The sequence below is a fragment of the Daktulosphaira vitifoliae genome, unplaced genomic scaffold (genome assembly GCF_025091365.1).
Source record: "Daktulosphaira vitifoliae isolate Bord-2020 unplaced genomic scaffold, ASM2509136v1 Scaffold_2, whole genome shotgun sequence".
Taxonomy (NCBI): domain Eukaryota; kingdom Metazoa; phylum Arthropoda; class Insecta; order Hemiptera; family Phylloxeridae; genus Daktulosphaira; species Daktulosphaira vitifoliae.
This window is the reverse complement of record NW_026099573.1, coordinates 17,277,312-17,296,323: the sequence shown is the minus strand read 5'-3', so window position 1 is coordinate 17,296,323 and position 19,012 is coordinate 17,277,312. Positions and strand designations below refer to the sequence as shown.

General features: G+C 32.1%; 1 protein-coding gene across 2 annotated transcripts; it reads right to left on the bottom strand.

Moving 5' to 3' along the window:
- Nucleotides 1-8,465: 8,465 nt before the first annotated feature.
- Nucleotides 8,466-17,413, bottom strand: LOC126898354 (succinate--CoA ligase [GDP-forming] subunit beta, mitochondrial). Of its 2 annotated transcripts, none has more exons than XM_050672305.1 (10): nucleotides 17,146-17,413; nucleotides 15,284-15,374; nucleotides 14,766-14,898; nucleotides 13,629-13,728; nucleotides 13,412-13,564; nucleotides 11,188-11,368; nucleotides 10,860-11,118; nucleotides 10,184-10,318; nucleotides 9,443-9,571; nucleotides 8,466-8,730 (listed from the first exon to the last, which is right to left on the bottom strand). In XM_050672305.1, the coding sequence occupies exons 2-10, from the start codon at nucleotides 15,353-15,355 to the stop codon at nucleotides 8,618-8,620; spliced, it is 1,275 nt and encodes a 424-aa protein (XP_050528262.1). In that variant the 5' UTR covers nucleotides 15,356-15,374; nucleotides 17,146-17,413; the 3' UTR covers nucleotides 8,466-8,617. The 2 variants fall into 2 exon arrangements, with proteins under 2 accessions (XP_050528262.1, XP_050528263.1); XM_050672306.1 differs by lacking the exon at nucleotides 17,146-17,413 and adding an exon at nucleotides 15,788-15,817.
- Between the last annotated feature and the right edge of the window lie 1,599 nt (nucleotides 17,414-19,012).

Genomic DNA, 19,012 nt, shown 5'->3' with positions numbered 1-19,012 from the left:
TACGTCGCATCTCCCTCGGCCCTTCTAGATTGGGTATGAGTCCCGTCAGGCTATTCATGGCTTTCTGAGCCCGCTGGGCCGCATGAGTAATGTGTGGCCCGAACTGTAGACGCTTGTCTATGACAAGGCCCAGATAAGTCATGGAGTCCTTAAGCGGGATCTCTACCCCCAGCACGGCGAGCAGTGGAGGAATGAACTTATACCCGCCCGTGAACAATCCTGTTTCAGTCTTGTCCAGGGCAGGGCTCAGTCCACTCCTCTCCTGCTGGATCCAGGTGATGACTGCGCTGAGCGCGCAGTTCGAACGAGATCCAGTCTCCTCGGACGAGGCACCTTCCGCCACCACCAGCGTGTCGTCCGCGTAGCAGACAACGCACACGTGCGGTGGTAGTGGAACGCGGAACACCGCGTCGTACACGATGATCCACAGCAGAGGCCCGAGAACTGACCCTTGCGGGACGCCGTCCGTAACGGGTCTGATTCTCGGGCCCGAGACGCCATCATGACGTCACCGAGTTGCCCCGCCTGCTCCCTGGCAAGATCCAATCCCGCTGACAGCACCTCGTCGGATTTTTTTTTTTTTTTTTTATACACCGCCGGCATGCTGTGGACCGCCCTGGAACTACCGCGAGGTATTGCTTCAGGGCGGCTCACGCCGTCTAAAAATTGACACCACCACGTTGTGAATCAGCCCGAAATTAATTAAGAGCTGATTCACAACGTAGTGTGGCCTCCCCCGTTAGCCGGACCCAGAGTGGGATCCGTTGCCCAGGCCGCACCACGTGGAGGTGGGGGTAGGACTTTGCTATGGTTGGGACAAGTAAAACTCACAACAGACAGTCACAAAATCACAGAACCTGACTTTCAGGCCTCTTTGCCCTTGCCGGGGTAGTCCTTTGCCACATGGCCCATCCCTTTACATGCGAAGCATGCGCCAGTAAGGTTTGGGCCCTTGCAAGTACCCTGCACATGGCCCCGCTCCAAACATCTATAACAGCGCGGTCCTTTGTCATGTAAGAGACGCACTCTACACGACGTCCAGCCAATAAGCAGGCGGGTTAGCCCAGCGAGTGGAGCCGCAGCTCTGATGGGCACCTCGCACCGTGCGTACCGGCCTTTCCCGCTACCAAATAGCCGGACCACAACGGGATCGGCTACCGAAGCACCATTCGCGGTCGAGATGATAGAGGTCAACGCTCCCTGAACGTCCTCTTCCTCTATCCACTCCTCTACATCGAGAAGCATGAATGTGCACATCATCACCGGACGATGGACGCGCACATCCATGCCGTCCAGCGCCTCCACAATCTTAGTGGTCAGCAGGTCGGCTTGAGCCCCGGTACCTCGAACCTCCAGGAGCACTGCTCCTGACTTGGTTCTGCGGGTACCGGAGACCACAATGCTCAGCGCCTGGAGATCAACTTTCTCCATCACCGTTTTAATGACTGCCGAGTATTTTTGGTCCTCTTTAAGAGGACCAATAATAACGGCTTCAGTTCGCGGTGCTCTCACCTTGATAGCAGGTCTCCGTGCTGAGGTAGGAAGCCCGGGATTAGGGCGAGGTTTGGCCGTCGCATTTGGGGCCTTGCGGTGGACCACCTCTGACCACGCAGCCGGCGGTGGAACCTTAGGCACTACCACGGTCTGGGGCAGCGGTACTGGGGTGCGTGCTGCCTCTACTATTACTGAGTCTGGGGCAGGTTCCCCTCCCCCATCGACGCTCTGATTCAGCTTCTTGCGTCGCCTTTTTCGCACCCGCTTAGCCACCTTGGTGGTGGAAAGCAGGCCGACGGGCGCCGCAGTCGCGCCTGGTCTCGTCGGTACGGCAGGCTCGGTGTCCAGGTCGCCACCGATCATAACCGTGGTCACCGAGGAGTCCTTCGCAGTTTGCGTGCCCGCCTCTTTGGTCGACCTAAGTAGGGCCGCTCCATCGGGAGCTCGTGTCCCGAATCTTCCCTCGAATGGGGCCCGATGGTCCTCGCCGCTCAACGACGNGCTCAACGAAGGCCCCCTTCTCCTTTCCCTCTCCAGTATTGCCTCGAGTGTCCTTGTCGCTTCCTGGACCTCTCTATGAACTCCCATGCCCCTCCGTTTGTCAATGACACCACGGAGTACTTTGACTTGGTCGGCAACTTCATTGACCATGGTCGCAGTTGTTTCCTCCGTAGTATCATTCCTTCTTTTTTTGCGAGGCTCGGCTGAGCTCCTTAGATCAGTCAGAGCCTGGCACGACAGGGAAATTTGCTCCAGAAGGAATGCCAAATGAGTGTTTGGCACCTCCTTCATGATGCTCCCTTCTACCTCTGCGGATCTGGAGAGAGAGACGAGGTGGTTGAGGCCGACTTCAAACGCCTCCTCATCATCACTCTCATCCTCCCGTACTGCCGCTCTCCTCTTCCCCGGGTGACGCTTTGGGGGCGTCTCCTCCCGGAGGGGGCTGAATGCCGGGGACTCTTCCCGTTGTAAAGCGGACATGCCTTCTTCTCCCAAAGACGGCTCCGCCTCATTCCCTCCTAGTCCGTCTCCGGCACGCATGACTTCATCTTCTTCGTCCTGCGCAGCGGCGACGGAAGATAAGAAACCTTTTCTCTGGCTCGCCTCACAGTCTCCTTCTGCTTGGTGGCACTTATATTCATACAGCTCAACCGCCTGTCGCAGTCCGTGTCCCATTATTTGTATTATCTTGCTGTTCTTGTAGCGGGTGAGTAATTCGGTGGCGACTAGTCGGGCTACACTATTGACCCGATCTGCCGCACCCTCACCTCGAAGGCTGGAGATGCAGCTATCCATTAAGCCGGCTCTCTCCTCGTCGTCCTCTACATCATCAAGAGGATTATACCTCTCTTCCTTCACCGGTGCGAAGACTCCACCATCCGCAAGGTTCTTCTCCATCATTCCCAACACCGTCAGTACAGAACTCCGGAAGCCATCCGGGTTTCTGAACCTCCTGAGTGGGAAACAATGACTCGTGACTTCCACCGAGGTCATACGCTGGTGCAGGTGCATCCAGCGGCCATATTCCGACCGCGTCAACGGAATTCCGTCGCAGAAGCGATCCCGAATGTCCGCCCAGTCTTCGATCATCTCTGCAGAGATCGTCAGATCACCAGCAGTTACCTCAGTGACCCGAAGGTCACTGGAGGGTGCCTGCTTGGCACACCCTCCGACAGTTACTTGGGCGCGAACGCCCCCTGGACCCTGCCTCACCAGTCCCACGGTTTCGATGCAGTCGCTAGATGACGACCGGGTCGAGCCTGCAACAGCACTCTTCCCAGCCGGTCCTGAAGGATCCGAACCTTCTGGAACCGTAACGGTTTTTTTACACTGGTTTCCTTCCATGATTGGTTTTTACGGGTGTCCTTCCCTGCGTTTTACCTACCGCCAGGGGATTTGTTTTCGGTGTTACCTTCACCTAGGTGGTTGCCTTACCAGGCTATCGGGCCCACCCGCCCGTTATGAAATTACCCTCGATCGCTACCGCTTATTCGTCCACTCTAGGAGTGGCTTATATCACGGCTACCCTGCATATCTGCAGGGTTAACGAGCGAACGAGGGGCTCGCTGTCCGCGACCGCTTATTCGTCAGTCCAAATTAATGGACTGCTTATTTCGCGGCTAACCTGCATATCTGCAGGCCGTTCCTATATCCGCAACCTGAGGACGCGCCCGATTCCCCGAGCTAGGGAAACTGCGCCCGTGCCGACGTTTCGTAGCCCCGTAGAGCCCGATCACGCCGACACTGTAGCGCAGCGCAACGGGACCTCGTCGGACCTGCCAATCACCCTATTTGATGACCCGTCGACGTTGAAGAAATCAACTGCCGTAGGGCCACCAGCTTAGGCTTTTTGGCCAATACCGGCGCAGGCGTCGTCGGCATGGGGACGGCCGCGCTAGGTGGTGTATCCTCCTGTTTGATTTTTAAAAATAACCGAATGATTATACTCTTTTTTTATAGATACCTTAGGTATTCACATATCATTTTATATATTTTTGTGAACATTTGACCCTTTACAAGCCCACAGGAAGGGATTCAAAATGGTAACATTTTTACAAAAAANTTTTAAAATCGGACCATTTCCCTTTATACAGGGGGGGTGCAAACCTTTTAAAATGCGTATAGAAAGTAGAACTTTTTCAACTTAACTTTTGAAAATGTTCCGGAAAGACTGACACTTTTATATATATCTTAAATTAAAGCTTATGTAATATACTTTAATTTGAAAAAAAAAAAATTTGATATCTGGATTTGTCTTCGTGGTAAAAATGACTACCGTATTCAAAAATATCCTATTTTTGTGTTAAAATTCTGGGTTTTGTATTTTATTTTATTTTAAAATACCTAACAAGGGGAGTACATATATATTATATAAATAAAAAATTGATATAGTATAGAAAGTTAAATTTATTTAAATTTGTTTGCTTTTTGAAGTCGAGAAAAATAATTTTGAAATTTGAACTAGCTTATTAAAGTAGCCAATTTTTCAGCCGACGGTAGCGACGTACTGTCGCCAAGTCGGTTAAACTTGTGATTTTGCGCTTCGGGTACAAAGTTCCAACCCGCACATAGCAATGAATTTTTTGCATTTTTTCTTAATTCTTTTTAAGTTAGAATAAATTTTCAACTGCTTTGATTTTTATCTCATTTGGATTCAATAACTTCAATAAAGATCAAGGATCACTGTAATCGCCACTCGCAAGAAGAAATTTTTTATTCATATTAAAATTATTTTACTATATTTTAAGTTTTCGCATCGATGCAAAGCTGAGAAGATATTTTTTTGTGACTATCATTTATTTTCTCTGCTCTAACTTGACCTACTTTTTTCAACGATACATCAAATGACTACAATTCGTATCTAGTTGAAGATACTACCCTCAAAAATTGAAAAAAAATTTTAATTTATTAATTAAACAGTTACTTATCCCATGTTCTCCACACAGACAATTAAAATCATTCATTTCTTATGTTTTCAAAATATTTATTGACGAATCAAGTGTCGTGAACGGCATCTTGAAATATGTAGCAATACTTAATAGTCTTTTAAATTAGATTTTAAAGATTATATTTTAATGGTGTTTTGTTTACTTTAANAAACTTTTGGACATTCACGTCTTATATAAATATAGAACTCATAGAAAATAAGGCTCTTGAAATAAGTAATATGTTAAAAAAATATCGAGCCATTAAGCAATAAAAACATAATATCTAAAAAAAATCATAAACTCCTTCAAAATATAAATGAAATCTTAGAAATTAAAATATATTATAATAATAAAAAGTTAATTACTCTTATTAAATTACCATTAAGTAGAATAAATAATTATATATTATATCATATTTTACCAATATTCATACCCTTTAACAATAATAACCAATTTATACACTTAACTAAAAATATAAAATGTCTTTTAACTGATAATTTAGTGTCTCATTATATAATATTAGATAACCTAGATAATTGTAAAATACTTAATAATATATATGTGTGTAAGAATAGCGACTTCATATCTGGTACAGAAAAGGTTCCAACTTGTGAAACGGAACTGTTAAACAATAAATACTCCTTGCCGTCCATATGTGATGTATTTGTTTCAGAAATACAATCAGAGAGATGGTACAGCTCTTATTTTCCAAATAATTGGTATTTTGTAATTATTAAAGATACAATAGTCACAATTTCATGTGACTCAAACACAGAAGTAGAGAAAATTGTAGTGAAGAAAACCGGGAGGCTATCTTTTAAACAAAACTGTAGAGCCATTACACCATCGGTGACTCTAGAAGCCACACAAACTAATCTAGAGTCAAACTTCAATGCAATCCCCCTAGAATTTAGTTTGCTCAATTCAACTTGTTGCAACAATTTATACAACAAAACAATTCAAAAGCCCTTGCATCTCGAAAAAATGGAAAATATAAAATTAGATCAAGCAGCCCTAAATAATCTGGAATCTCAATTAACCTACCAAGAACGTATTAGTGATTTGCTTACACATAAACACATATATGAATTTTATAATAATAATAGTTTTATATTTAATATACTTATTAAAATAATCGGATTAGCTATAACAATATTTATAATATATATTTATGTTAAGTATTGTAAAAAGAATATACATACAGTACAATCTGAACAAATACCATTAGCTATAGAATCAAATCACATTGTAAATAACCCTGAACCAGAACGTAGAATTTATCGTACTAGATTTAGACGAAGGCTATTAGAAAATTTGTACAATGAATAATAATTATACTATTTTAAATTAAATTTTATTTGTACTATTGAACTATTGTTACATAAAATGTATAATTAAAACATATTGTAAGAAATAATATATTTTGTATATTATTTCACTTTAAGGGAAAGGGTGTCGTGAACGGCATCTTGAAATATGTAGCAATACTTAATAGTCTTTTAAATTAGATTTTAAAGATTATATTTTAATGGTGTTTTGTTTACTTTAAATGTTGTCTTAACCTTGTATTAATTCGTAATTAATCATGTTTCTTAAAATATAAAAAGGGACATGAACACAAATAAAATGATCAGTACTCATAGTGAATGTTACACTGTATTTTTACTTTGACTCTTCCTATTGGTACTCTTCCGACTGGCTGAAACTGGACTTAGAAACCCAGTTCACCACACAAGTTTGATATGATAACTTTCAATTACAAAATTAAATCATTTTACTTTGTAATTTAATAATTTTTCTACTCTAGAACCCTAAAACTTAGTCTATCAGTTGGATAAGGATATTGAAAAATAAATTTAATTAGCTTTCACATAAGTTTTCAACTTAGTTATTCCGCCATTCAAAAACTAAATGTTCTATTATACATTGTCCATAGAAGATAGAGCTTCTTGTTCTAAAATGTATTATTAAGAAAAGTCGAACCAATGTAGTAAGAATGAAAATGATTGATTATTACTAATCAATATTCAACGATATTTCTACAAGATTACTTATGGGTAGTGGTAATAATCATTTACATTGATAAAATTAATGATTTATTACAATAAAAATAATATGACGACTAAAAGGTTAACTAAATTAAAATCGGATTCTTTATCGGACGTACTGATAATTGAAATCGGTCCTGTGAGAGCTGAGAATTTGTATGGACAAACATAAAAAACACACACACAAGACCAACACTTTCTTAGCTTCGCATCGAAACTAAAAAATCCAATCAATAAGATATTAAAAAAGTTTACTCAACTGAGTGTATTATAATTGTAAAAATGCACTTTTAAATTCAGGTGATCTTAATTACTTTTATAATTATGATTATCCCTGTAGATTGGGGATAAAAATACCAGTTGTAAGAGGCGACTAATGAGGTTGTGCCAAGCAGGCTTGTTGATAGAGGTGGAGGAAGGGTAGGATTTCTAGGGTAGCACAAAAACCATAGGTAAGAATTATTATTTTTTAATAGTTTTAATGTAAAATAATTAATATAATAAAAAACGAATCTTATAAACGGGACGATTTTTTGAGGAATTTATCGACAAACGCGGTCGTAAAGACTAATTGATTAGTGTATAATATACACTACATTTTATTTAGAGTTAGTGGTAGCNGAGGAATTTATCGACAAACGCGGTCGTAAAGACTAATTGATTAGTGTATAATATACACTACATTTTATTTAGAGTTAGTGGTATAGTGGTATGACATTATATTTTATTGAATCCTCAGTTTTATAGACAAGGTCCAATCCATCCAAATTGTAATGCCAGAATGAAAATTTGACCTGCAGATAGTACCACAAAATGTTTTCTTTACTTTTAATCAATTGGTACCAGCCGTAGAACTTATGCAGTAGCTGTTTCACTATTCATGTGTACAGATCTACCAAAGCTTGTAGTGTCAACGAAGTAGGGACATTATCACTCAACTCTAGGCTGGACTCGATAGATACAAAGTAAGAATACGTACGTGGAATGTTGGAATATTAACTGATAGAAGTATTGATGAGGAGAAAAGTTAACATTTGTTGTTAGCAGGAAACTAAGTCAAACGAAGAGAAACCAAGGGAAATAGGTGAGGGTTATAAAATAATATATTTAGGTAAGACCAATATAAAGAATTGTGCAGGGATAATAATATATGAGGCGATGAAAAGTAAAGAAGTAGAAAGAGTTAGGAAAATTAACAAAATTATATTCATAAAATTAATTTTTGAGGAAAAAGTGTTCAATGTGGTAAGTTCCTATGCACCACAATTAGGATGTAATGATTTAGACAAGGATGTGTTTTGATGAAAAATAGATAAGGTGATGCAAGGAATATCTGGTAATAAGAATGTGGTATGTAGATGGAAATATAAATGGACAATTCGGTAATGAGAGGTGAGGATATGAAAAAGTACATGGAGAGTATGATTTCAATTGAAAGAATAAGGCTGGAGAATCTATCTAAATCCTGGATTTAACAGTATCATATAATCTAATGTAATGCAAAGTATAGGCATATATTTAAAAAAGTAATGATGAACACAAAAATATATAAAAATAATATTTTATACTAAAAAAATTAATGATACATAATAAATTATTTAATTAATATTGTATCATAAAGCACTTAAAATTCTATAATATGAAATCTTATTTGTTTAAAGAAGAAATTGCTTTTTCAGCAGCTTCATCTAAATTGGAAGCAAATTGAATAAGTAATCCAGAATTTTCTAAAAGCTTCTTTCCAGCAGCAACATTTGTCCCTATAAAATGATTCAAAACATTCATTTTAATTAAATAAGTAACAATAAATGGTAAATAAAAACAATTTACAAGATAGTTTCATAAAAATAAAAATGTCAGTCATTATTAACTTTAATTTGTTATGAAAAGAGTTTAAAATAAATGCAATTAGATAAGTTATAAACTCATTGTATTAAATATAAACTTTTGTTATTAATCTTGAGTTTAGATTTTTAAATACTTATCTAGTTATTTTTACTACTCTAAATTACCACTATATAATAACATTTATTATAATTGAAATATTTAATATAATTTTAATATTACACAATTAATACTTAAGAAGAAAAAATATCACACAAAATAAATCTGATTCATATTTTTATTAAAATAAAAAATATGTAAAATATATATAGAAGATAACATTACTAAATAATGGCTGGTATACTATTTTAAATGTAATTTTTTTTAACTTCCTTATTGAATTATATTTTAGTATTAAAACATATTAAGGAGTTAAGTATTTATTTTATTATTAATTACATTTTTATAGGCAAGTGCAATTTTAACTTGTTTTATATTTGTTAAGATAGTTTCATTGGAAAAGATTTTTTTTATAATTAATAACTAAACAAAAAAAAAATACTTGATACAACACAAAAAAAAAAAATTAAGAGAGGCACAAAAATTATTTAATTGTAAAAAAATGTTTACATATTTTACTTGTCTAACCTTCAAGTCTAACTACTAATGGTACAGTCATATTTAATTTTTTTGAAGCATTAATTAATCCTTGAGCAATGGTAGCACAATTAACAATTCCTCCAAAAACGTTAACTAATATTGCTTTCACAGATGAATCTAAAAAATAATATTTTAATTTATAATTATAATTTAAAATTTAATAAGATTAAGATCTAAATATTACATATTTAATATGGACCAGCAAACCCATATTAAATTTCTTAAATGAGAATAATACAATTCTTTGAAAATGCTATTCAGAGTGGTTTTATATTTTCTGATAAATTATATAACTTTTGAAATATTTTGCTGAATACTTTGTTTTTAAATAACTTTACTTTTTTTTTTATTATTTAGTTTTCTGAAAATAATTTTAATTTCCAACCCATTTTTATGGAATATTTTTAAGTACAAATGTTTTTTATTGATTGAAAATAATTTTATTGACTATTTTTTATACTTTGAGAGGACAAATAGTGCAGGTTAATTTTTACAATAGCACTTAGTAGATACTAGCCCTAACTAAGAGGTGGGTATTGTTTAATATATGACAAGACCAAAATACTTTTGGAATCATATTGTTAATTTGACAGCCTACTAGCAGTCAGGAACACATTGTGTCTTGTGTTATTGTTAATCTTTAACATAAGCATAGATTTTGAGAGAGAATGTGTAAAAACAAAATAAATTGTTGTAAAATACCATCTAATACAAGAGTGTCACTTTTACCTAAAGTTAAAAGGTTAAAAGCTTCATATACTTGATTTTCATTGACATTTCCACCTACATCTAAAAAGTTTGCAGGGTCACCACCATGCAACTTAATAATATCCATAGTTGCCATTGCAAGACCGGCACCATTGACTGAAAAGAAAACAAAACAATAGAACTATAATGGGCAAACTTAATGTTAACAAGTATATAAAATTATTTATATAAAGAGAGAAATTATTAACAATTAGATAAATTATACATAACTGGGAAAGTCAAACAAATAACAAATAAATTTGTTATTAATATAAAATTTGTCAGCATTTTAGTCTCAAAATATTATTAAGTGATACAATTTATTGAAAATACAGTACATAAACTAGCTATTGAGTTTATATAAACAAATGGTAGTGGGACAGTGTGGCCAAGTCGATAAAGCAGCAGTGATCAACGTTTACCGCCTAGAATTCAAAACTTTAGTCACGGGCAACTTTATTTGCCGAGTGAGAGATTAGTTTGATAACTGGAGTTGCCATCCCACTCTCTGGCTAAGGACTAACCATCCGTCCCAAAGTATCAATGGTTAAAAAATTTCCCCTTTGGGAAAAGTTGTTATGGCCTTTAATTGGCCTAAAAACCAAAAAATAAACAGATTTGAACTTAAGTCATTCATCAAATAAAATATGTGGTTCACCTAAACACCCAATGTTACCATCCATGCCTATATAGTTTAAATTGTGTTTATGAGCTAAAACTTCACGTGGATCTGATTCACTAGTTTCATCTAATTCAAAGATATCTTTGTGTCGAAATTCACTGTTATCATCAAACTGAATTTTGGCGTCAACACATACAATTTGATTACTAGAAGTTTCAACTAATGGATTTATTTCTATTTGAACAGCATCTACAGCCAAAAAAAATGTCCATAATCGTTTGATTTCATTAGCAGCCTGTTGGAAAAAATAAAAATTAATTTTGAGTAAAAATAATGAGTCAAATTAACTATTACAAGCATTTACCTGGTTCAATAATTGTCCTTCGAATTTTAGAAATTTTGCAACATCTAATGCAGTACAATCAGTTATTCCTTCATGAATATCAATAGGAATTTTTTTTATTAATTCAGGTGAATTAATTGCTACATCTTCAATATCCATTCCACCAGCTGGAGATGCTATGAGTACAGGACCATTTTGATTTCTACAGCAACAATATAGTTTGGGGGAGCATTTTACTATTTCTATAAACTTCTTAAATTTCTATGAAGAACCATATTTTTTAGTAGATCTTTTTAATTTGGATGTCATGTATCTCCATGATAAGTAAAGTTATGCATATATAAAAAAAAATTATATACATTAAAATAGGCATTTTGTGAAAAATTTAAGATTTTTAAAAAAAAATTTTAATGGTGGCTCAATATGTTTTTAGTATTTTGACCAAAAATACCCCCAAAAAACGGTCTCTGTTATTCAATTTTTAGTAAAATATTATGGTTAATATATCAAAATTGTTTGATTTTTACTGTAGAATAGTTTCAACATTTGTAGTCAAAAATTGATAGCGTGGATATCATAATTAGTGTCATTATATGGTATATTTCTGGTTAATCTCAAGTAAACTTAACATTTTTTTGTTTTATGTAATTTGGCTGATATTTATGTATATTATAAGTAGAAAAAAATTCTTCATTTATCTTAAAAACATACTTTTTTTTATAATTAATGCATAAGTTAAATTATAAGATATTCTTGAAAATATGAATAAATTACTATTGTCTTTACATACTTTTTAAATATATTTTTATTATTAAACAATTCATTTTTTAGTAAATATAATATAATAAAAAAGTAAGTTTCATTTTATTGGTAACATTAAAACTGACTTCTTGGGATTATAATAAAGAGTTGTTAGAACATTGATATTCATTGAAAAACCGGACAAAAAAAAATTATAATCCATCTACCAGGTGCAATTCATAGAGCAAGATAGATGGCAAAAATAATATATTGTCTTAAAATTTATATGTTCCGTAAGTAATTTAATTTAACAGTTTCCGAATTAAGGAGTATTCGGTATTTCAATTCATTTGTTTGAATAATTTATATGAGATATTGGTTCGAAAGTTAATATCCAACAAAAGCTCCAAATAATGACCTTAAACTACGATGAGAACTAAAGCAATGTAATAATATTAATAAGTCAGGTAGTAATAAAAGCTTTTTCTGAGCATTTATGATATTTCAATGAAATTATTGTTGGATCATTTTTTGACAATGATTTATCGACAGACGTAAAAATTAAAATGGTGCAAGCATTAAATAAAAAAGGAGAACACAATCCAAAAAAAGGAATTGTAATCAAAACAGTAACGGGTAATGAGGGTATACATCAATTTGTCATAGAAAATACTAAACGAATTTTTTTAGCTCTATAATTCAAACTATAATTTGGCAAAAATTAAAGTTTAAACTTTATTTATGGTAAATGATCCAGAAGAAAGAGGGATAGCTTTAATACTGCAATTAAATGATTACATAATAACTGATGAGGTCCTAAAGCAATATTTACTTCAAGTTGTAGAAAAGCATCGTAATGATTACCCAGACTGTAAAATGTCAGTTTTAATGTTACCAATAAAATGAAACTTACTTTTTTATTATATTATATTTACTAAAAAATGAATTGTTTAATAATAAAAATATATTTAAAAAGTATGTAAAGACAATAGTAATTTATTCATATTTTCAAGAATATCTTATAATTTAACTTATGCATTAATTATAAAAAAAAGTATGTTTTTAAGATAAATGAAGAATTTTTTTCTACTTATAATATACATAAATATCAGCCAAATTACATAAAACAAAAAAATGTTAAGTTTACTTGAGATTAACCAGAAATATACCATATAATGACACTAATTATGATATCCACGCTATCAATTTTTGACTACAAATGTTGAAACTATTCTACAGTAAAAATCAAACAATTTTGATATATTAACCATAATATTTTACTAAAAATTGAATAACAGAGACCGTTTTTTGGGGGTATTTTTGGTCAAAATACTAAAAACATATTGAGCCACCATTAAAATTTTTTTTAAAAATCTTAAATTTTTCACAAAATGCATATTTTAATGTATATAATAAAGTTAAAATGGTTCTCATTAAAATTTTGAAGGTAAACTAATAATATGTATATATAAAATTTACAATAATTTACATTAAATTTGTTTACCTATCCATTAATATACAAAAATATGTTTCACGTTTAATATCAACTGACTCTGCAACCATGACTTTATTTACTAGAATGCCATCTTTAGGAGTTTGTTTAGTAATTAACTTGTGGCCTAACATATTCTTCAATAAATCATGAATTTTTGATCGACTAAAATTTTTATTTTATGTAGATTACTTATAATTGATGATAGTTAAAAATCTAATATAATTACTCATTTGTGACATGAACACCTCCTTGAAATCCATTACTAAAATGTCCTAGTCCTCTACCTCCAGCTAAGACTTGAGCTTTTAATACATACTCTTGAACATCTATAACATATATATATATATATCCATAAAAAAAATCAATCTTAAAATATAGGAATAATTTTTAATTTCAAGAAAATTTAGTATAAAAATAATATATATTAATAGTATTAGTTGTAAAATTGAATTAAAAATTCATGAATTATGAATTCATTAAAAATGAATGATAATCCCTAGATCCTTAATTACTCAGTGTGGGTTAAAGCACATGCCATTTATCATACAGCCAGTTATTTCCAATTTTTAGGATTGATAGGTAGAATTGCAAACACATCTGATTGTAAATGTTAAATAAGTCTTCCAAACCCTCATTATCAAGTGAGACAGATTTATCAATAAGGTATACCATTAGATAAAGTTGACATTTGAAAAATTCTATGGAACCACAAGCATACCATAGAATATATTGTTTTAGCACAGTATCAAGCTCTACTATAGTGGACATTTTTCTTGGCTTCTTATGGGGACCCCATATATATAATACAAGAAGGAATAATTTTGTAAAAATCAGGGATTCAATTAAGGAAAACCTCTAAGAACAAGAATGTAGAAACAGTGAGGCTTCATAGAAGATCATTGGAAAATTTGATGTTAACAGTTAGGCATGTAATAATGAACCATAATAGTAGTAGAGCACTAATAATAAAACACACTAACAGTGGGACACTTTATGGTGAAAAATCAAGCAGTCAGTCAGTTAAAAAATAAACAAATCTTGAACTATTGGTTATAGGAGTCAAATCACCAACTGGAATACTTAGTTAATTTAGCACATTATATTTCGGTGAAAACCAATTTTTATAATAAAATTTTAGGTAGTATCCATGTTCATTCTTCTAATAAGTAAAACTAAAACTTTTGAATCAATTAATTAATTATTGTAGCAAATAAAATATATTTTACTAACCACTTAAACTTTATAATCTCCATTTTTGTTTTATTTTAATGTAGAAAATTTGACTATTTGTATTTTATTTAGCTAAATATTTTTAAAAAATAAAAGTTATAAAAAAAGTTTACAATATTAACAATAAACTTACTAAACGATTTCAAAAGGTTGTTTGTTTCATCAGGCCTTTCTACGATTCTAAATTTTTGTACTGCAACTCCATGTTTATGAAGTAAATCTTTGCTGTGGCATTCCAATAAATTTAAACATCGAAACTGAACAGTCTATATTTAATTTTAAAATAAAATGAATACGTAAGAGTCTACATATAAATTAATCAAAAGAAAGCAAGTCAATTCATAACTGATATATAGTACTAAGTATAATTTTACTTGTTTTCAAGAATGGTTTCTAAATAAATTTAAGTGAAATTATATAGTTGTACAAATGAAGTCTAATAATTTGTCTACCAATTATAATAAAAGTCTAATTTAATCATAATAGCGAAAAACCCATAGTAATACATAACTACAATGGCACTGTAATTTAAGGTTATATTAAAACAAAGTTAAAATAAAAAATTTAAAGTTTAATAAGAAATAATTTTTTTATTAATTTATATTTCTTAACATATGTATAATTATAATAATTAATTAAGCTATTCATTACTTTAAAAGGTAGACTTTGCAATGATGTTGTACTATTTTTATTTTTGAGTAAATGTTTCATTAACAGAGACATTCTTAATACAATTCACACTCTAAAACAAATTGTTTAATCATTTTTCATTATTCTCCATCAAAGACTTTTTCAATTATATATTAAGCACAATGTACATTAGGGTGACCCTTAGCTATATGAGAGGTTTTTTTTTTTTTAATATTTGTAAGTGCCACCCCCTAGAATTATTCAAATACATGAAAAAATAAATTGTACAAAATTAGGTGACGATTGGTCAACTCTAAGACGTGCTCCAAGGGGGTTAAAAATAACCCCCCAAGGGTGATTTTTTAGTTTTTTATGTCTATCTCAAAAAATTTAGCTTTTGCGAAAATGTTTATTTGGACTTTTTTGTAGGTATACAATTTTTCTATAAAAAGTATATTTATAAAAATTTTCGAAAAGTTCTTATTTAGCCCTGAAAAAATAAAAACGTATATGTTCTATTCTTACCATTAAAATTGTTAATTTATAAATCGTTCACTGTAAAAACATAAAAAAAATTAATTTAACCGTTGTTTTTAATTTAATTTTCTATACATTTTCAATTCGACATTTTTTCTATTATTTACTATTCAAAACCTACAATTTTTTTAATTTTAATTAAAAAAAAAAAAAACAGAGTAAAATTAATACCGTCTCAGTTTCACATTGAAGCTAAAATAATGTTAACTTACAAATTTATATATAAACAGAGACTATATAAACTTGTAATAAAAATACATAATGAACGAATATTATTTAAGTATTTAACTCTTTGATTGACAATTCAAATTGGCCCCGAAACAAAAAAAATTTCAAACAATAATTAGCCTTGGCCATCCAACAAACATGATGGATTGGGCCAGGAATTTTAAAATAAATTCTATGTAAAGGTGTTTCACCAAAAAATATTATGACCAATTCTAAAAATTCCTTATAGTCATCTCGAGATTGGTATTTTTGTAATTGTTCAAAATATCATCTTTTTTTGTACTAGACTTACCACAGTACAATAAATACATTTTTTAATAAAATGAAACCAATATGACTTTTGAGAAACATTTCTAAAATTTTCAATAGCGGTATTTAATTTTCTTAGGCTACAATAAACTCATGACCGGTATTTATGTCCAATTGACACGGGATTTAATACACAATTTATTTTAACTTAGTATCAAGAGATGTCTAAGCAAGATTTTAAAATAATGAAAATATTCCTTAATATCATAAAATTAAAAATATTGTGTAAGAACCAAAATAAATAAATTACTCAATTTTTTATTGATTTTAAAAAGGTTAAATTGATAAAAAAATATATTGAAAATTTAAATAAAATTTATATTTTTAATATATTAATTTTTTTCTGTTTAATATGGTATGAAGTTGTATAATTAAAAAAAAAAAACTATAAAATATATAATATTTTATATATATTTTGGATTTTTAAGATTTTTTCATAACTTAAAATTACTATTGAGTTAGTCAAAAGAAAAATGTAATTGAATATATTTTGAATAAATGTTCTATTTTAGAATCTATTTCATAGTTTTTCATTTACAAAGGTAAATAATAATTGAGATAATAAATAAAAAAAAATTTCTATTAACTAGATCATTTCATTAAAAGATTACCAGTATCTTTTCATCACTAAGATCTTAGTACTTACAAAAATTATACAATTAAACAAGTAATTTACAAAATATATATTAGAGAAATAATAAAAATGAAATCTGGGATTGTAATTAGTAATAATTACAGTTGCTAATAATCTTGAATAAAATTGAACAAAAATATAAATTTTAGAAACGTAATTGTAATAGTATTCTTACCTTGCTTATTTTAAATATTAATCCTAAAATTAAAACTATTGGCTTATCAAATTAACACTAAAATTTTATAAGAAATTAATAGTACTCTTCTAGTATTCAATATTACTTAATAGTTGATAGACACAAAATAAATCATAATGTAAACAACTTAAATAATCCGAAAAAAAATTAGTGACCGGCAATCTAATGATAAAGTTTATCAGTCTCGGTAAAATATATAATTAAATCTACGTTAGGTACATTCTGTGGTCACTTCTAGTAGTGATAAAAAGTATAATGCTGCTAACTATTGTGTAGTGGTTGCAGGTATCGCTATAATTATTTTCAAGTAGCAAATAGTTTGATTAGAATTGTCAATTTAAACGTCCTTGTTGAATTTTTTGTTTGGGTATTTAATTCATGCTGTAATTAAATAATACTAAACCAATAAAAAATAAAGTCTTGAGATATATAAAATTATTGAAACCAAGTATTATTTAGTTGTAATAATTTTCATATAATATAGATATAGGTGTATTTAGTGATTTTACGTCCTAAGTAGTGAAAATAAATGCATTTCCCAAATGTCTACAACAAAATAATTCTAATTAAAAATACTTAATAAAATAATGCACATTTTTTGGATCTTTAAGAAACTAAAGTAATTTTAGAGATATACATATTAAAACTCTTAGTGATACATACAAGTGTGATAATTTTCTTATTAATTACAAGGTCAAAGTACTATTTATTGGCACATTATAATAAAAGTTAATTATTATCATTTATTTAAAATATCTATTTTATTAAAATATTGTATTTTCAACATCTCAGCACTTAATCCTTTTAACTTCCAAAAATTTGTTTTCGAGGTACATGACTAATCGATAATGACTCGCTAGTATTTCAAAAATTATTAACAATTTAAAGTAAGGACTAGAAGTGCTGCTATTTTTATCACTAGTCATTTCCTGACTGTACTTTTCCCCTAGCTAAGGTATGAAAATGAGAATAAGTATTGATGAGGAGAAAAGTTAATATTTATTGTGTGCAGAAAACTAAGTAGAAAGGAGAGAAATCAAGGGGAATAGGTGAGGGCTATCAAATAATATACTGTGGTAAGTCTAGTACAAAAAATGGTGTAGGGATAATAATGGACGAGGAGATGAAAAGTAAAGTAGAAGAAGTAGCTAGGAAAAATGACAGAATTATGGTCGTAAAATTGATATTCGAAGAAAAAGTGCTGAATGTAATAGATAAGAGAATAAGAAATGAGACATTGGTATCTAAAAACCAGTTTGGATTTATGCCTGGTAAGTCAACAATGGAGCCATTATTTTGTGTGAGGCAACTAATAGAAAAGTTTAGGGAAAAAAAGCATTGTATGGTATTTATAGATTTGGAGAAAACGTTTGATAGAGTGCCGAGAGAGGTTTTAAAATGGGCATTAATGAGAAAAGGAGTCCCGAAAAGGTACATTAATATAATAGAGGATATGTATGATGACACTTGTACCAGGGTAAAAAGTGTGGAAACAGTAGAAGAAGGTTTTCGGGTAAGAGTAGTAGTGCATCAGGGTTCTGCTTTAAGCCCTTACTTATTTTCTATAGTAATGGATGAAATTACTAGAGAAATACAAGGAGAGGTGCCGTGGTGTATGTTGTTTGCTGACGATATAGTGTTAATAGAAGAAAGTAGGGAGGAAATTAATCAAAGGCTAAAGGTGTGGAGATCAGCTCTTGAAGAAAAGGGTTTAAGAATAAGTAGGAGTAAGACAGAGTATATAGAGTACGAGTTTGACAAAGGAGAACACGAGGTAGGTGAAATAAGGAGACCAGTGACAATAAGCGAGGACGTGATTGGAGAGGTGGAGAGTTTTAAGTATTTA

Bases quoted from the DNA above. Each gene is read 5' to 3' on its own strand.
- LOC126898354 (XM_050672305.1), bottom strand. From the start codon at position 15,355: ATGTCTCTGTTAATGAAACATTTACTCAAAAATAAAAATAGTACAACA. The intron at 11,369-13,411 runs GTAAACAAATTT...TTGTTGCTGTAG, and splicing joins TTTTGTATATTAATGGATAG to AAATCAAAATGGTCCTGTAC. The intron at 8,731-9,442 runs GTTAGACAAGTA...ATCATTTTATAG, and splicing joins ATTAGTAGTTAGACTTGAAG to GGACAAATGTTGCTGCTGGA.